Source organism: Carcharodon carcharias, chromosome 32 (assembly GCF_017639515.1).
Source record: "Carcharodon carcharias isolate sCarCar2 chromosome 32, sCarCar2.pri, whole genome shotgun sequence".
NCBI classification, from domain to species: domain Eukaryota; kingdom Metazoa; phylum Chordata; class Chondrichthyes; order Lamniformes; family Lamnidae; genus Carcharodon; species Carcharodon carcharias.
In genome coordinates, this window is record NC_054498.1 from 23,143,192 (window position 1) to 23,162,998 (window position 19,807).

Below are 19,807 nucleotides of genomic sequence, written 5' to 3' on the forward strand. Positions count from 1 at the left end.
TCTGCTCACTGACGCTCAGTTTGGGTTCAGCTAGGGCCACTTAGCTCCTGACCTCATTACAGCCTTGGTCCAAACATAGACAAAACAGCTGAACTCCAGAGGTGAGGTGAGAGTGACTGCCCTAGGCCGCATCAAGGCCACATTTGACCGAGTGCGGCATCAAGGAGCTCTAGCAAAACAGAAGTCAGTGGGAACTGGGATGTGGGGGGAACTCTCCACTGTTTGGAGTCATACCTAGCACAAGGCTCCTTGGACTGCACCTTGCAACCCACGACCACTACCATCTACCATGGCCACTCACCATCCTGACTTGGAAATATATCGCCGTTTCTTCACTGTCGCTGAGTCAAAACCCTGGAGCTCCCTCCGTAACAACAGTGTGTGTGTAACTATATCCACACTGTAGCAATTCAAGAAGGCAGTTCACCACCACCTTCTCAAGGGCAGTTGGGGATGGGCAATAAATGCTGTCATGAACAGTGAAGCCCACATCCCTTGAATGAATAAAAAAAAATCATACCTGGCACAAAGGAAAATGGTTGTTGGAGGTCAGTCATTTCAGTTCTAGGACATCACTGCAGCAGTTCCTCAGGGCAGTATCCTAGGCCCAAGCATATTCAGCTGCTTCATCAATGACCTTCCTTCCATCATAAGGTCAGAAGTGGGTATGATCGCTGATGATTGCACAGTGTTCAATAACATTTACAGCTCTTCAGATACTGAAGCAGCCCATGTCCAAATGCAGCAAGACCTGGACAATATCCAGGTTTGGGCTGACAAGTGGCAAGTAACAGTGCACAAGTGCCAGGCAATGACCATCTCCAGCAAGAGAGAATCTAACCTATGCCTCTTGACATTTAATGGCATGACTGTCGCTGAATCCTCAACTATCAACATCCTGGGTGTTATCATTGACCAGAAACTGAACTTGACCAGCCATATAAATACTGTGGCTAAAAGAGCAAGTCAGAGACTAGGAATCCTGCAGTGAGTAACTCACCTCTTGACTCTCCAAAGCTTGTCCACCATCTACACGGGATAAATCAAGAATGTGATGGAATACCCTCCACTTGCCTGAATGAGTGCAGCTCCCACAACACTCAAGAAGCTTGACGCCATCCAGGACAAAGCAGCCCACATGATTGGCACCACATCCACAAACATTCACTCCCTCCACCACTGATGCATTGTGGCAGCAATGTGTACCACCTGCAAGATGTACTGCAGGAATTCACCAAGACTCCTTAGACAGCACCTTCCAAACCCACGACTGCTACCATCTAGAAGGACCAGGACAGCAGATGCATGGGAACACCACCACCTGGAAGTTCCACTCCAAACCACTCACCATCCTGACTTTGAAGTATATCATCATGCCTTCACTGTCACTGGGTCAAAATCCTGGAACTTCTTTCCTAACAGCACTGTGGGTGTAGCCACACCATTGCAGCGGTTCAAGAAGGCAGTTCACCACCACCTTCTCAAGGGCAATTAGGGATGTGCTATAAATGCTGGCCTAGCCAGCGATGCTCGCTCATGAATGAAGAGAAAAAAAGTGATGGAAGGCATCATTGACAGTGTTATGCGCAGCGTTTACCTGCTCACCATTAACCTGCTCATTGATGACCAGCTTGGCTTCCTGCAGGACTCATTACATCTTTGGTCCAAATATGGACAAGAAAGCTGAATTCCAGAGGTGAGGTGAGAGTAAATGTCCTTGACATCAAGGCAGCTGTTGTCTTGGTATGGCATCAGTGAGCCCTCGCAAGATTGAAGTCAGTGGGAATTGGTGGGGGATGGGGAAGGGGCTGCTGGGAGAGAAACTCTCCATTTGTTGGAAACATTCCTTGCACAAAGGAAGATAGTTTTGTTTGTTGGAGGCCGATCATCTCAGACCCAGGACATTGCTGCAGGGGTTACTCAGGGTCCTAGGATCAGCCATCTTCAGCTGCTTCAACAATAACCTTCCCTCCATCATATGTTCACTTTTGATTGCACAGTGGTTCCACTCGTGACTCCTCAGATACTGAAACAGTTTGTACCCTCAACAACAAGACCTCAACAACATTTTGGTTTGGGCTGATACGTGGCAAGCAACATTTGCATCACACTTGTGCCAAGCAATGGCCTCTCCAACAAGAGAGAATCTAACCACCCCCCCCTTGACAGTTAACAGTATTACCCATTGCTGAGTTCTCCACCATCAACATCCTGGGGGTTACTATTGATCAGAAACTGAACTGGACCAGACATATAAAGACTGTAGCTACAAGAGCAGATCAGAGGCTGGGGTGCATAACTGACCGCCTCATTCCCCAAAGCCTAACCACCATCTACAAAGGCACAAATTAGGAGTGTGATGGAACACTCTACTTGCCTGGATGAGTGCGGTTTCAACAACGCTTGAGAAGCTCGACATCATCCAGGACAGGGACAAATCATCCCACTTTATTAGCACTCCATTCACCACCTTAAACATTCACTCCTTCCATCACCAATGCACAGTGACAGCATTATCTACCTGCTGCAAGATGCACTGCAGCAACTTGCTAAGACTCCTCTGACAGCACCTTCCAAACCCGCCAACTTTACCACCTAGAACAAAGGCAGAAGATGCCTTTGTCCACCTAAGTTCCCTTCCAAGTCACACAATATTCTGACTTGGGAACTATATTGGCCATTCCTTCACTGTTGCTGGGTTAAAATCCTGGAACTCACTCCCTAATAACATTGCTGATGTACCTACCACAGATTTCAGTGGTTCAAGATAGTGGCTCACCTCCATCTTCTCATGGGTGATTTGAGCTGGACAAGAAATGCTGGCCTTGCCAGTGACACTTATAGCTCATGAATGAAGAAAAATGGGTCTACTATCTCTTGTTGGAATTCTGGAGTTGTTATTTGCCTGGCTAGGAATCTCAGGTGCAAACTTGCATTCTATCACTCAATAACAAAGTGTTGAACCTCCAGAGCTGCACAACTCCCAACCTTTTTATCACTGCATTTATATAATGCCTCCAATCTAATAAAATGTCCTGAGGCACTTCACTGGACCGGAATCAGACAATGGTTGACATGACAGCAAAGTGATGGAAGATATTGTCGACAGTGCTATCAAGCAGCACTTACTCAGGACTAACCTGCTCACAGTTGCTCAATTTGGGTTCTGCCAAGGCCTCTCAGCTCATGACCACATTATACCCATGGACAACGTGGACAAGTCCCAACTCGAGGTAAGGTGAGAGTGACTGCCCTCGACATCAAGGCAGCATTTGATCGAGTGTGGCGACGAGAGGCCCTAGCAAAACTGGAGTCAATAGGAATAACGGGGAAAACTCTCCACTGGTTGGAGTCATACTTAATACAAAGGAAGATAGTTATTGGAGGTCAATCATCTTGGTCCAAGGACATCACTGCAGGAATTCCTCAGGTTAATTCCTATGCCCAACCATCTTCAACTGCTTCATCAATGTCTTTCCTTCATCATAAGATCAGAAGTGGGGGTGCGATTATTGCACAATATTCAGCACCATTCATTAATTGACAGATACTGATGAGCAAGACCTGGACAACATTCAGGCTTGGGCTGATAGATAGCAAGTAATATTCATGGCACACAAGTTGCCAGACAATGGCCTTCCCCAACAAGAGAAAATTCAACCATCTCCTCTTGACATTAAATGACATATTGGATTTGGCGATTTCATTGCTCCATTGCCCTCTATCAACGTTCTGGGGGCTACCATTGACCAGAAATTCAACTGGACCGTATGGCTACAAGAGCAGGTCAGAGGCTGGGAATTATGTGCCAGGAAACTTAACTCCTGACTTCCCAAAGCCTGTCCGCCATCTAGAAAGCACAAGTCAGGAGTGTGATGGAACACTGTCCATTTGCCTGGATGAGTGCAACTCCAAGAACACTCAAGAAGCTCAACACCATCCAGGACAAAGCAGCCTGCTTGATTGGCACCTCATCCACCACCTTCAACATTCACTCCCTCTACCTCCAAAGCACAGTGGCAGCAGTGTGTACCATCTACAAGATGCACTGCAGCAACTCACCATGGGTCCTCTGACAGCCCCTTCCAAACCCACAAACTTTACCACCTGGAAGGACAAGGGCAGATGCATGGGGACCACCACCTGCAAGTTTTTCTCCAAACCACACACCATCCTGAGTTGGAAATATATCGCTATTCCTTCACTATCGCTGGTAAAAATCCTGGAACTCCCTCCCTAACAGCACTGTGGGTGTCCCTGCGTCAGATGGATTGTGGCAGTTCGAGAAGGCAGCTCACCATCACCTTCTCAAGGGCAATTAGGGATAGGCAATAGATACTAGCCCAGCCAGCGACATCCAAATCCCGTGAAAGAATAAAAAAATGAAGACACGCAAGGAGATATTGGGGTATGAGACCAAAACTTTGGAGAAATCGGAAGATTATGAGGCTTGTCTTGGGGAAAAAGAGAGTTTGAGAGGTTTAGGAAGGGAATTTGAGAGCTTAGGGCCCCGGCTTTGAAGGTCATGGAGCAATGAAAATCTGGGATGTGCAAGAGGCCAGAATTGGAGAGTACAGAGATCTCAGTGATTTGTGGGACTGCAGGAGCTTATGGAGATAGGGAGGAGCGAGGCCATGGAAAGATTTGAGCGCAAGGAGAAGTGTTTTAACATTGAGACATTGGCAGACCAGAGGTCAATGTAGATCAGCAAGCACAGTGGTGATGGGTGAGCAAGCTTGGTGCGAGTTAGGATGCAGACAGCAGATGCTGGATAAGCTAAATTTAAGGAGGTTGGGAGGCAGTTCAGGGGAGCATTGGAATAGTCATGTCTGGAGGTAACAAAAGCATGGATGAGCAATTCAGCAGCGAATGTGTAGAGACGGGAGATACAATGGAACTGGAAGTAGGCAGCATTGATAAAAAGGATTGGGAATCCAGGTTAGGGTATATTTGGGGTGCAGTAGAAGCGCATTTGATCTCCAGTACAGTACTACTCCCTAAAGTTTTATAAATAACAAAGAAATGAACATTTGTATTTGTTAAACAAGCAGTTATTTTTAATGTATATTCAGATTATAATGTATATATCACTTGCTCCTGTTTTGTTGGTGTTATACTCCAGTTTTACTTGGATTATGAAGCAGTCACAAAGCCAGCCAGTAGGGTGCACTAATGTACAGGTTTTGCAGGATGGAAATCTCCCTTCTGGTGAATCCATGGTACGACAGTTCCTCCAGGGTCAAAGATTCTTCCAGCAAGAGTTTGGAAAGTATTGCTGCGAGGTGAGTAGTTGGCATGGCAACGAGGCCTTGCATTGGAAAGTAATTTCTGCATAGCTACTGAGTAAAAGTAAATCATCAAAAGGGAATTGTATTGGACTGTCTACAAACTTTGACATAAGAAGGGATCTCTCTTAATACCTTCAGCTGAATCAATATACATCCCTTAATACTTTTAGTGTAAGTGGTAACTTATTTATTTTTACAGCAATCCCCTGTCCTAACCTATGTGTAATTGTTTCCTCCCACACCATTTCTGAAAGCACTCTGACACCCAGATCTGACACAAGATGACATCACATTACTTTAAGGCACCAAATACCCATTCCTCCCATTTCAAAATATCCCTGACAACAAAATTGAAATTTAAGTGTTCACTGATCTTCAGGTAAACAGTTGAATTCTACTTTCATCTCATTTTTAAAAAGCCATCATTTTATGTTTTACTGAGAGTTGGAAGAGATTTTGTGAAGGAATAAGCTCCTTATGTTTATCATATTTTCTTACGTTTATGTGCTTTATATCAACCAACATGGTTCTATCTTTCTCTGCTTTTCAGGTTCATTCCTCAGTGACTCCTCTGTAATGCTTGCCAACTTCAGTGGTCTTTCCTTAAATTCTTTTAACATCCTTCATGGATTTATATTGTTAAATGATGCCGTTTTAATCATGCATGTATTTATGCTGTCACATGATGCTATTCACTTTTCTACTAACTTGTTTTACTCAACTAACTGATAAATTCCATTACATTATTCCACCTGTTTGTATAAACTGTCTTGGTTACCCTTCCAGCACTTTATCAACTCCAGATACGAACATATGAACAAGGAGCAGGAGTAGGCCATTCAGCCCGTAGAGCCTGCTCTGCCATTTAATAAGATCATGGCTGATCTGATAGTAACCTGAAATCTGCATCCTACCTACCCCCAATAACCTGTCACACTCTTGCTTACCAAGAATCTATCCACCTCTGCCTTAAAAATATTCAAAGACTCTGCTTCCACCACCTTTTCAGGAAGAGAGTTCCAAAGACTCATGACCCTCTGAGTGAAAAAATTTCACCTCGTCTTCGTTTTAAATGGGCGACCCCTTATTTTTAAACAGTGACCCCTAGATCTAGAGTTTTCCACAAGAGTAAACATCCTTTCCACATCCACCCTGTCAAGAACCTTCAGGATCTCATATGTTTCAATCAAGTCGCCTCTTACTCTTCTAGTGGATACAGGCCTAGTCTGTCCAACCTTTCCTCATAAGCCAATCCAGGTATTAGTCTGGTAAACCTTCTCTGAATGGCTTCCGACACATGTATATCCTTCCTTAAATAAGGTGACCAATACTGTACACTGTGTTGTGGTCCCACTAATGCTGTGTACAACTGAAGCATAATCATGCTACTTTTGTATTCAATTCCCCTAGCAATAAATTATAACATTCTATTAGTTCTCCTAATTACTTGCTATACCTGCGTACTAGCCTTTTGTGATTCGTGCATTAGGACACCCAGATCCCTCTGCACCTCAGAGCTCTGCAATCTCTCACTATTTAGATTACATGCTTCTCTTTTATTCTTCCTGCAAAAATGGACAATTTGACATTTTCCTACATTATACTCCATTTTCCAAATCTTTACCCACTCACTTAACTTTTCTATATCTTTTTGTAGCCTCCTTATGTTCTCTTCACAATCCACTTTCCTACCTATCTTTGTGTCATCAGCAAATTTGGCGATCATCCCTTCAATCCCTTCATCCAATTCATGTATATAAATTGTAAATAGTTGAAGTCCAGCACTGATCCCTGTGTCACATCTTGCCAACCTGAAAAAGATCTATTTATGCCTACTCTCTGCTTCCTGCGGGGCCAGCCAATTTTTTATCCATGCCAATATGTTCCCCCCATACCACAAACCTTTATTTTCCGCTATAACCTTTGATGTGGCACTTTATCAAATGCCTTCTGGAAATCTAAGAACAGTACATTCTCTGGTTCCCCTTTATCCACAGCACGTTACTTCCTCAAAGAACTCTAATAAGTCGGTTGAACGTGATTTCCCTTTCAAAAACCCATGTTGACTCTGCCTGATGACTTGAGCTTATCCAAGTTCCCTGGTATAACTTCTTTAATAATAGCTCCTAACATTTTCCCTATGACAGATGTTAAGCTAACTGGCCTGTAGTTTCCCACTTTCTGTCTCCCTCCCTTTTTAAATAATGGAGTTACATTTGCTATCTCCCAATCTAATAGGACCTTGCCCGAGTCTAGGGAGTTTTTGGAAAATTAAAACCAATGCATCAACTATCTCACTAGACACGTCTTTTAAGACCCTAGGACGAAGTCCATCAGGACCTGGGCTCTTGTCAGCCGCAGCTCCAACAATTTACTCAGTACCACTTCTCTGGTGACTGTAATTTTCCTGACTTCCTCCCCCACTTCCATTTCCTGGTTTATAGTTGCTTCTGTGATGTTACTTGTATCCTCTGTAGTGAAAACTGATGCAAAATATTTGTTCAGTTCATCTGCCATCTCTTTGTTTTCCATTATCAATTCTCTAGACTTACTTTCTATAGGACCAGCGCTCACTTTGTTAACTCTTTTCTTTTTAAAATATTTATAAAAACTCTTACTATCTGTTTCTATATTTTGGCTAACTTTCCCTCATACTCTAATTTTCCCCTCATTAGTCTTTTAGTCACTCTTTGCTGTTCCTTATATTCTGTTCAATCTCCTGACCTGCCACCTGCTTTGCACAATTATATGCTATTTCTTTAAGTTCGATACTATCCTTAACCTTCCTAGTTAACCACGGATGTTGTGTCTATCCCTTGGACTTTTTCTTTCTTGTTGGAATGTATCTATTCTGTGCATTCTGAAATATCCCCTCAAATATTAGCCACTGTATCTCTATTGACCTATCCCTTAACCTAATTTGCCAATTCACTTTAGCCAGCTCAGCTTCATGCCCTTATAATTGCCCTTATTATCTCAGACCCACTCTTCTCTCCCTCAAACTGAGTGTAAATTCAATCATATTATGGTCACTGCTACCTAGGGGCGCCTTCACTGTGAGATTCTTAATTACTCCCCTCTCATTGCACGATACCAGGTCTAGTATAGCCTGCTCTCTGGTTGGCTCCAGAACATACTGTTCTAAGAAACTATCCCAAAAACATTCAATGTACTTCTCATCAAGGCTATCTTTGCCCATCTGACTTTTCCAGTCTATATGTAAATTAAAATCTGCCATGATTATCGCCATTCTTGACGAGCTCCAATTATTTCTTCCTTCGTGCTCTAACCTACCATGTGGTTACTGTTAGGGGGCCTGTTCACAACTCCCACAAGTGATTACTTGCCTTTACCATTTCTCATCTCTACCCAAACTGTTTCCACATCCTGGTTTCCTGAACTTAGGTCATCCCTCTCTATTGTGCTAATACCATCATTAACTAACAGAGCCATCCCTCTACCTTTTCCTTGCTTCCTGCCCTTCCTAAATATCCTGTACCCTCAATATTCATGTCCCATTCCATGTCCTCCTGCAGCCATGTCTCCATAGTGGCTATCAAATCGTAATTATTTATTTCTATGTGCGCTCTCAACCCATCTGTTTTGTTTCAAATGCTACACACATTCAGATACAGAGCCTTTAGTTTTATCATTTTATTCTTTTTATAACCTCTAGTTTCATCTGTTGATTTACTGTTAGATTTCTACGCTCTATCCCTTCCTTTCACAGTCTGTTTTTCATTTCTAGTAATAATACCTTTATCTTTTGTCTTATCTCTCCTCTTTGATTTGCCACATCTTCCCAGATTTGATCCCTTGTCCCCAATATTTAGTTTAAAACCCTTTCTACTACCCTAATTATGCATCTCGCAAGAACACTGGTCCCAGCACGATTCAGGTGTAGACCATCCCAATGGTACAGATCCCACTTTCCCCAGCACTGGTGTCAGTGCTGCACAAACTGGAGCCCACTTCTCCCACACCAGCCTTTGAGTCACACATTGATCTCCCTAATCTGATTTGTTCTGTGCCAATTTTCACGTGGCTCAGGTAATAATCCAGAGATTATGACCTTTGAGGTTCTGCTTCTTAATTTGATGCCTAGGTCCTCATACTGACTATGCAGAGCCTCTTCCTTTGTTCTGCCTATGTCATTGGTACCTACAGGGACCACGACAACTGGGTCCACCCCCTCCCACTGCAAGTTCCTCTCCAGCCCCGAGCAGATGTCCTGAACCCTGGCACCAGGCAGGCAACACACAGCCGCTTGGACTCTCGCTCTTTGCTGCAGAGAACAGTGTCAATCTCTCTGGCTATACTATCCCCAGTACCACCATTTTCCTTTTTGCTCCCCCCCCCCACCAACTTGACTGGCTTCCTGTACCACGGCGCCAGGCCAGTTAGCTCATCCACCCTACAGCCCTCACTCTCATCCAAACAAGCTGAAAAAAACCTCAAACCTGTTGGACAATTACAGAGACTCACACTTCTGTGCTCCTGCCTTCTGAGTCCCCTTACCTGCCTCACTCACAGTCACACCCTCCTGTACCTGACCACTGACCAAATCAGAAGACCCTGCCCTAAGACGTGTGACTGCACAGAATCACAGAAGCTTAACGGCACAGAAGGAGGCCATTCGGCCCATCATGTCTGCACCGGCTCTCCAAATGAGCAATATAACCTAGTGCCATTACCTTGCCTTTTGCCGGTACTCTTGCACATTGTTTCTATTCAAATAATCATCTAATGTCCTCTGAAATGCCTCGATTGAACCTGCCTCCACCACACCTCCAGGCACCACACCGCCCCCTGGTTCAAAGAATCTAGGTAACTTTCCCCCTCCCTGATGCGTCACAGTGTCTGCAGCTCAGCCTCCAAATCATAAACTCGGAGCTGAAGCTGCTCAAGTTTCAAACACTGCAGACATGTTCGCCCTCTTACGTCACCTGTCCTGATATCCTTTATGTGTCCTAATTAACTATTTAATTATTTTATTTAATTATATATTTTACTTTTGTTTTTATATAGTTTATTAACCTTGCCACCAGTTGCTAGACTATTTTGAACCTTAGGAATCAAATAAACCTTAGTCACTTACCAGATACTCTCCAAATAACTAGCTTCTTCTCCTTGAGCAGAGCACAACCATGTGCTGGAGGCTGAGAAAGTTAGAAAGCAAAAGAGCACCTCTTTCCCTTCCTTCTCTAATTCCCTTAATTACCTAACTCCCAGCACTCCAATCCAAGTCGTACTTCTTGCAGTAAAGCATCTCTTTTCCCCCTATCCACCAAATTCCCACTTTGAACCAAATTCCCAAATATCCTCATTTGGTCTCTGTCTCACAAAGGCCGGAGTCTCCCCATGCTGATTGTGCGCATCTTATTTTTATGAAATGCTCTAAATGCTCTTCTGTCTAGTAACTTTTGGTTTCCCCCTCCTCCCAATGCCTTATCACTCGAAGACAGCAGTCTCTTTATTAAGTAACTTAGGTTATCACACTTTAAGCATTGCCTCAGACAATCTAACTCAACAATTGGCAGTCATGTTGGGCTTGATTTTCAAACAAATGTCTATAAATTGATTAAATGCTATGGCCACATTGATATCTAAAATTAATATTTGACTGTAGCATGCCAAACTGTGTCCTGTTCAACCTTTGACTTTAGAGTGAGCTACGACTTCAATGAGTTACTTAGTTCCTACTACTGAGGGCTCAGGAATTTTCACGATGAGCACACCTATCCAAAAATGCATTATCTCTGCAATGTTCTTCATTACTTTTTAAATTGAAAGCTAGTGCTTCACAAAATTGTTAATAAAGCAGATTTTTCCTGCTCTTAATGGCCAACTAAGTGTGCACACTGAAAGGTTCTTTGTCGCTTTAAACCTTGGCTTGCCAGAGTCTTTGACAATTCAGTCAATGTCTTGGTCTTAAAGGCAGATAAATCATTCCCATCGGCTGGAATTTGCTGTAGGTTTTCTGAGACAAGCCTCTAAGTACAAGGCAGTCCCTGGCAAGCAGGATGCACAGCATGGTTTGTGGGATGGAGGACTGTAATGCCCCACTCTGTGTGGTGGGTTCTCATGTTGGTATAATTGCCCATGGGCACCTGCAACCCTCTGGTCGCTTGCCCATGTGGCTATTCTTCCCGTGTCATTCCATTTCATTGTTGCAGCTGAGTTTGTTCCTGCCCTAGAAATACATAGAAGCTACAATTCGCAAATAGGCCATTGTCATTTACCCTCCTTACTGATTTGCACACAAATGCTTCTACTGAGTATGATTGGATAACAAACAGGAGAGTTGTTTGGTTCTTGTCTTTTTGGCCACTGGCCGGTTTTAGTGCCACCTTTTCACCGGCACAAGCTAAGATCCTTCACAGGTTCAACACCAATGCCATTTGCACACAGCTATTTGCGGAGCTAAAAATTGTTACCAGTTACAAATTAAACATTTCCTTTCTCTCTTTTGAAATAGTTCTGGTTGCCGGATACATTTGGATACTCTGCCCAGCTGCCGCAGATTATGCAGGGGTGCGGTATCACACGCTTTCTAACTCAGAAACTCAGTTGGAACCTAGTGAATGAATTCCCGGTAAGTTGCTCGGTTCTGGTGGTAGTCACATCGGGAGGTCCAAGTTGTTGTTTGGAGATTTTCGAAGTGCCCATTAAAATAACTTTTGAAAGTGTTTAGAAGTGTAAACCTGTGGAAATGTCATGTGAAGGCTGGTGGTACAGTCAGTACGGCGATTTACTCCTCATTACAATCGTTCAAATATACCCATCAAGTGACTGCCTCACAATTTAGACACTGAGTGGAACTTTGTGCGTGAGTGTCACCATTTTGAAGAAGCAGGTATTGCCCTGATTAGCCTGGCTTTGGTAACTGAAACTAGTTTGTTTTCCGTTCTGTGGATGAAACTATGGGGGTGGGTGGATCAGATAATACGAACATCACACACAACTTAAATGGCACCCTAAGTTGGTGATGTTCACTGACGTAAAGGAATGGAAACATTAAAGGACAACAAAGGCCGGATGCACAATCTACTTTCCCTAAATCCAGCATCTCTTGGCTGAACAAGGCCACCAGCTCAGAGGTCCTGGAGTATTCGAATTCTATCAGCATATACTAAGCCATTGATGTCTGCACTGGCTCGGGCAAGTTCATTAGATCAATGACATATACCCCAGAGACCTTCCGTAGGGCGAACTGGTCACTGGGTCATAGCTGGACGTCCGTGCCTCTGCTACAATTAGAGATATGAAGATGGCGGACATTGACACAGACAACTAGCAGGCAGTCACCAATGGCCATAACCTCTGGAGGCTGACTGCCTGGAGGGGCATTGGAAGTGACAAGGAGAAATGGAAAACTCAGCCAGGCGAGAAGAGGGTGTTTAGCAGGATCCAAGCCAGTTGGTGAAGTCACAGAGCCTTTCCTTGCTGAGATAGTTTATTGACTTTGTTCAGTGTCAACACTCCTCACCACCTCCTAGTGTCCCACCTATCCCTTATTTATATGTGTTCAAATACCCATTACCTGTTTCCCTTAACAATGTAGCCGATATTAACAAACCTTAACGATGTAATTGATAAATCATTGACAGAAGGCCCAGAGAAAACAGGCCAGAAGCTTGGCTTAAATAGCCAAGTGGTTATGGTACTGGGTTTGTAACCCTAAGATCAAGAGTTCAAATCTCACAATGGCAAACTATGAAAAATGTAACTTCATCTGAATAGGAACAGATAGAAAAGTGTTTGTACTCAAAAGAGGTACTCTGCCCATGGCTGGAAAAAAGAAAGAAACTAACTAACACAACACTTTCCAGTTACTGTTAGTTACAGACAAGACTAGAAAACAGGCGAGAAAATCCTGCACCTTCTCTGTCCAATGTCTTAATTGTGTAGCAAATGTGGTTGAGAGTGCCATGCCAGAGTGGGGCTCCTGAGCCCCACTCCTGAACCAGTTGATGCTTAACACGGTGTTGACAACCAAGACGCAAACCATCGTCTCACAATATGGAAGGCTGCCAAAGAGAGTATCAGAATAGAATGCTTTATAGCACAAGTGTGATATTTGCACTCCTCAGAACTAGCTTCCTGAGTGAGACTAAATTTGTGTCACTGTAGCATCTATATTTTGCGCTTTCATGCTGTAAATGTACTGGAATTGGGTTGAGACTGCCTCAACCTAATTTCTTACATGCTAGTATAGGATGTATTCTCTGACTTGAACTTTGTAAGGGCTCAGCATAAGATATATGTGCCTAATTAGCCAGAGTTATATGCCAATATGCGACATTACCTTCTTGTTCTACACTATGATAGCATTTTATGTAGTTACATGGGAATAGACTTAGGGACAGGAATAGACCAATCAGCTCTTCAAGCCTGCCCTGCCATTCAATAAGATCATGGCTGATCTGTGGTCTCAACTCCACTTTCCTGTCTGCCCTTGACTCCCCTGTCTGTAAAAAAATCTGTCTATCTCAGCCTTGAATAAATTCAATGACCCACCCTCCACTGCTTTCCGGGGAAGAGAATTCCACAGACTGAGAGAGAAAAAGAAAGAATGAGAAAAAAATTCTCCTCATTTCTATCTTGAAAGGGAGACCTCTTATTCTTAAACTGTGTCCCTAGTTCTAATCTTCCCCCACAAGTAGAAATATCCTCCTGATATCAACCCTATCAGGTCCCCTCAGGATCTTATGTTTCAATAAGATCACCCTTCATTCTTCTCAGCTCCAGTGGCTATAGGCCCAACCTGTTCAACCTTTCTTCATAGGGTAAGCCCTTCATCCCAGGAATGAGTCGAGTGAACTTTCTCTGAACTGCTTCTAATGCAGCTATACCTTTATTCAAATAAGGAGACCAAAACTGTACACAGTGCTCCAGATGCGGTGTCACCAATTTCCTGTACAGCTGCAGTAAAACATTCCTACTTTTATATTCCATTCCCCTTACAATAAATGCAAACATTCCATTTGCCTTCCTAATAACTTGCTGTACCTGCAATCTAAGTTTTTGTGATTCATTAACCAGGGCACCCAGATCCCTCTGTACCACTGAGTTCTGCAATCCCTCTTTTCTTGAATTAGCCATTTTCTAATCCACTGGGACCCTTCCAGAATTGAAGGAATTTTGGAAGATTATAACCAATGCATCTACTATCTCTGCAGCCACTTCTTTTAAGACCCCAGGATGCAGGTCATCTGTTCCAGGAGACATGTCTGCCTTTAGGTCTAATAGTTTTCCCAGCACCTTTTCCCTAGTGCTTTCTAGATAAATACAGTAGTTTTGTGACAGCATTGTGTTTGTATTATGATTTAATTTACATTAGAAACTCAAGGGGTACATTTTATACTCTGAACTCCATTACAGGTTCAAGTTTGACAGAACTCACTTGACCACACACCTGAAATGTTAACCTGTCCATTTCCTGCACACATGCTGTTTGATTGGCTAAGTTTTTCCAGCATCTCTTATCCTTTTGTCTCAAATTTTCCAGCGTCTACAGGGTTTTTCTTTTTGTTTAAAGCAGTGCGAACCTGCCCCCATATTCCAGGGAGTTGCACTCTGCTTCACTCCAGAGTCAGATTGGGCCATGATGCCGATTTACATGGTCAGTTTAATGTTGGTGTGAAGCTGAAACTATTTTAGACTAGTGTTTTTTTTATTCATTCATGGGATGTGGGCTTTGATGCCTAGGCCAGCATTTTTTCCTCACCCCTAGTTGTCCTTGACATGTGGTGGTGAGCTGCCTTCTTGAACCGCTGCAGTCCATGTGGTGTAGATACACCCACAGTACTGTTGGGGAGGGAGTTCCAGGATTTTGACCCAGTGACAGTGAAGGAACGGCGATATATTTCCAAGTCAGGATGGTGACTGACTTGGAAGGGAACTTCTAGGTGGTGGCTTTCCCATCTATCTGCTGCCCTTGTCCTTCTAGATGGTAGTGGTCGTGGGTTTGGAAGGTGCTGTCGAAGGAACCTTACTGAATTTCTGCAGTGCATCTTGTAGATGGTACACACTGTTGCTACTGTGCATTGGTGGTGGTGGAGGGAGCAAATGTTTGTGGATGTGGTGCCAATCAAGCAGACTGCTTTGTCCTGGATGGTGTCAAGCTTCTTGAGTGTTGTGGGAGCTGCACTCATCCAGGCAATTGGAGAGTATTCCATCACACTCCTGACTTGTGCCTTGTCAATTGTGGACAGGCTTTGGGGAGCCAGGAGGTGAGTTACTCGTTGCATTATTCTGAGCCTCTGACCTGCTCATAGCCACAGTATTTCTATGGCTAGTCCAGTTCAGTTTCTGGTCAATGGTAAGCCCCAGGATGTTGATAGTGGGGGATTCAGTGATGGTAATGCCATTGAACATCAAGGGGCGATGGTTGAATTCTCTCTTGTTGCAGGTGGTCATTGCCTGACACTTGTGTGATGCGAATGTTACTTGCCACTTATCAGCCCAAGTCTGGATTTTGTCCAGGTCTTGCTGCATTTGGACATAGACTGCTTCAGTATCTGAGGAGTCACAAATGGTGCTGAACATTGTGCAATCATTAGTGAACATCCTCTCTTCTGATCTTATGATGGAAGGAAGGTCATTGATGAGGCAGCTGAAGATGGTTGGGCCGAGGACACTACCCTGAGGAACTCCTGCAGTGATGTCCTGGAGCTGAGATGACTGACCTCTAACAACCACAACCATCTTCCTTTATGCAAGGTATGACTCCAACCAGCGGAGAGTTTTCCCCCCGATTCCCATTGACTCCAGTTTTGCTTGGGCTCCTTGCTGCCACACTCGGTCAAATGCTGCCATGGTATCTATGGCAATCACTCTTACCACAGCTCAGAAGTTCAGCTCTTTTGTCCATGCTTGAACCAAGGCTGTAATGAGGTCAGGAGCTGAGTGGCTCTGGTGGAACCCAAATTGGGCATCAGTGAGCAGGTTATTGCTAAGCAAGTGCCATTTGGTAGCACTGTTGATAACCCCTCCATTACTTTACTGATAATGGAGAGTAGACTGATGGGGCGGTAATTGGCCAGGTTGGTTTTGATCTGCTTTTTGTGTACAGGACATAACTGGATAATTTTCGACATAGCTGGTGCCAGTGTTGTAGCTTTACTGGAACAGCTTGGCTAGGGGTGCAGCAAGTTCTGGAGCACAAGTCTTCAGTATTATTGTTGGAATATTGACAGGGTCCATAGCCATTGCAGTATCCAGTGCCTTCAGCCGTTTCTTGATATCACGTGGAGGAATCGAATTGGCTGAAGACTGGCATCTGTGAAGCTGGGGACCTCCAGTCTTGAGTTGCTAGATCTGTTTGAAATCTATCCCATTTAGCACAGTGGTAGTACCACACAACACGATGGAGAATATCCTCAATGTGAAGCTGGGACTTTGTCTCCACAACGACTGTGTGATGGTCACTGCTCCCGATACTCTCATGGACAGATGCATCTGCGGCAGGCAGGTTGGTGAGGATGAGGTCAAGTATGTTTTTCCCTCTTGTTGGATCCCTCACCACCTGCCGCAGATCCAGTCTAGCAGCTATGTCCTGTAGGACTCGGCCGGCTCAGTCAGTAATGGTGCTACTGAGCCACTCTTGGTGATGGACATTAAGTTCCCCACCCAGTGTACATTCTGTGCCCTTGCCACCCTCAGTACTTCCTTCAAGTGGCGTTCAACATGGAGGAGCGCTGATACATCAGCTGAGGGAGGGCGGTACGTGGTAATCAGCAGGAGGTTTCCTTGCCCATGTTTCACCTGATGCTATGAGATTTCATGGGGCCCGGAGTCGATGTTGAAGGCTCCCAGGGCAACTCCATCCTGACTGTACCCCACTGTGCCGCCACCTCTGCTGGGCCTGTCCAGTATTAAACTTGTCTGGTGTATGCACCCTTAGAGTTTGATTTAGTTATAAAAAATTTTTTTAAAACCTCAGGATTTCTTCACTAATATTTCCCTTTTCTCTCTCTTTCCTCATCCTCTCAGGAAGCTTTGTCTCTTTGCTAGAGAGTAGTGACATGCATGCTCGACATAATCTGCCTCACCCAAGTAGTCATGCCTTGTATGTAAGGCTGGATGGTGAGCGTCTGCAGTCTTTTTGACTGTGGGAGACATTGCACTAAAGCCCAATCTTGTCTGTGCTCACAGTCTGCTCCATGTGTTTTGAGCGGGGGTGTAGGATTGGTGGTCAGTATCAGAAATTGGTCAGTTTACCCTCCCTAACCTGGGTGTGCTGAAGCCAGTTATATTTAATAGATCATAGTGCTCAACCCAGACTGGGGATCCAGATTGATAAAGGATTAAATTATGAGATCAGGGCGCATAAACTTGGCATGTCACCTGTTAAATTTCGAAGACTGAGGCGTGATCTGATGAAAATGTTAAAAGGGTTGAGAGGGTAGATACGGAGAAACTCTTTCCTGTGGTGAGAGGATCCAGGCCAAAGGGGCATAACCGTAAAATTAGGGGCAGGCCATCCGGAGGTGAAATTCGGGAGCATTTCTTCACAAAAATGGTAATGGAGATGTGGAACTCTCTTCCTCCAGAAGACTGTGCATAGTGGGGATGAATTTGAACTTTCAAGATCAAGATTGATGGATTTTTTTATTCAGTGAGGGTGTCGAGGGATAGGCAAAAAAAAAAATGGATTTGTGGTGCAGATTAGCCTGAATCTAATTAAATGGAGGAGCAGACTTGAGGGACTAAATGGCTTAGTAATAACATCACTGTCTATGGGATCTTCAGCATCTGCATGGATCACTTGCTCAGTATCTAATGAGTTGCTCAATTGGAAGAGTTCCTACTTTGGAAATTTTGATGTTTGTCTGAAAGCATCTGTGTAGAGAGCAACTGGAAGATTTGCTTTGTATCAGGATTTGAAACATGTGCACAAATATATCAGATCCTAACTGCTGCCATCCAACAATGTTTTTCCTGTGTTCATTTTTGGATTTATTGTACTTTGATTATTTTGGCACTGATGTTGAACTTGAAAATGCTTCTGCCTCAATTTCTTTGTCATGTCAAGTAATACTTGTTCATCTTTCTCTCTGGTGTTCTTGCCAACCTTCACAGCATCACACATTCTTTTGGGAGGGAATTGATGGCTCCAGGGTCCTGACCCACTTTCCACCTGGCAACTCCTATGGAATGAAATGCACAGTAGAAGAAGTAAGTATGTAGCAAACTTCAATCTTAACAGTACAGATGTTTGGAGCAGATGGACTTTTTTTCCTCTCTTTGTTTGAAATGAGATTTTCACTCAAAGCCATTGAAGCAATAAAGACACCCTAGAAGCGCCTTGCCCAGAGAGTTTATAGAATAGATTAGGTCTCATGATGCCCATTCATTGTGAAAGATCTCAAGCATACAGGTGGATACCTTGTAATCTCTCTCCAAGGCCACCTTTGCGTTCATATAACCTTAGAGCAGCAAGCGCTCAGAGAAACTCCCTCCCAGTGGAACATATGCCCCCTGGGCCTGTAGGTTGAGGTTCCAGCCAGGTCCAGAAGCAGACCTACGCGGAGGTCGTCCAAGCCACTTTTTATTTTTCGCTTTCTCATCAGAATCTCATCCTGTGCACCTCCTGATCTGTGAAGTCATAAAGGAACATGTTGCACCAATCCTGTGCTTTAAAACTGGATGACAACTCTGGAACCAATGGACGCTTTGACCACTGCAAGGACCACTGCTGCAGTGAACACTATGGAAATTAAGTCTTTACCTTTGACAAGTAGTGTAAGCAGCAACCTGCCAGCAGATTACTTGGCTGCTACAGCAAAACAACAACAACTTGTAATAATATAGCACCTTCAAGTAGCAAGACAGGAGCATTATCAGACAAAATTTGGCACCAAACCACATCTAGGGGAATGGTAGCATAGTGGTGACATTACTGGTCTAGTAATCCAGAGGCTTGGAGTAATGCTCCAGAGACATCGGTTAGAATTCCACTATAGCAGCTGGGGGAATTTAAACTCTTAATTAATAAACCTGGAGTAAAATGCTAGTCTCGTTAATGATGATCATGAAACTACCAGATTGTTGTAGAAATCCATCTAGTTCACTAATGTCTTTCAGAGGAGGAAATCCACCATCCTTACTGGGTCTGGCCTATGTAGGATATATGGCACAGAAACAGGCCATTCGGCCCAACCGGTTCATTGTGGGTGTTTATGTTCCACTCAAACCTCCTCCCAACTTTAATCACCTAAATCTATCATCACAGTCCTCTATTCGCTTCTCCCTCATATGTTTGTTTAGCCTCCCTTTAGATGCAGCTATACTATTTGCTTCAACCATTTCCTGTGAATTCCACATTCTCATCAATCTTTGGATAAAGATGTTTCTACTGAATTCCCTATTGGATTTCTTGGTGACTATCTCATATTGATGGCCTCTAGCTCTGCTCTTCACCACGAGGGGAAACATTCTCTCAGCCTGCACTCTGTCAAAATCTTTCATAATTTTAAAGATCTCTATTAGGTCACCCCACAGCAACCTTTTTT

General features: G+C 43.9%; 1 protein-coding gene across 2 annotated transcripts in view; it reads left to right on the forward strand.

The window, feature by feature from the left end:
- man2c1 (mannosidase, alpha, class 2C, member 1) overlaps positions 1-19,807 on the forward strand; it is a 105,833-nt gene that overhangs the window by 40,644 nt on the left and 45,382 nt on the right. For both annotated transcript variants that reach the window (XM_041178446.1, XM_041178447.1), the window contains exons 9-11: positions 5,190-5,282; positions 11,767-11,883; positions 18,375-18,470. In XM_041178446.1, coding sequence (XP_041034380.1) covers positions 5,190-5,282; positions 11,767-11,883; positions 18,375-18,470 — 306 coding nt within the window. The remainder of the gene's footprint in view (positions 1-5,189; positions 5,283-11,766; positions 11,884-18,374; positions 18,471-19,807) is intronic.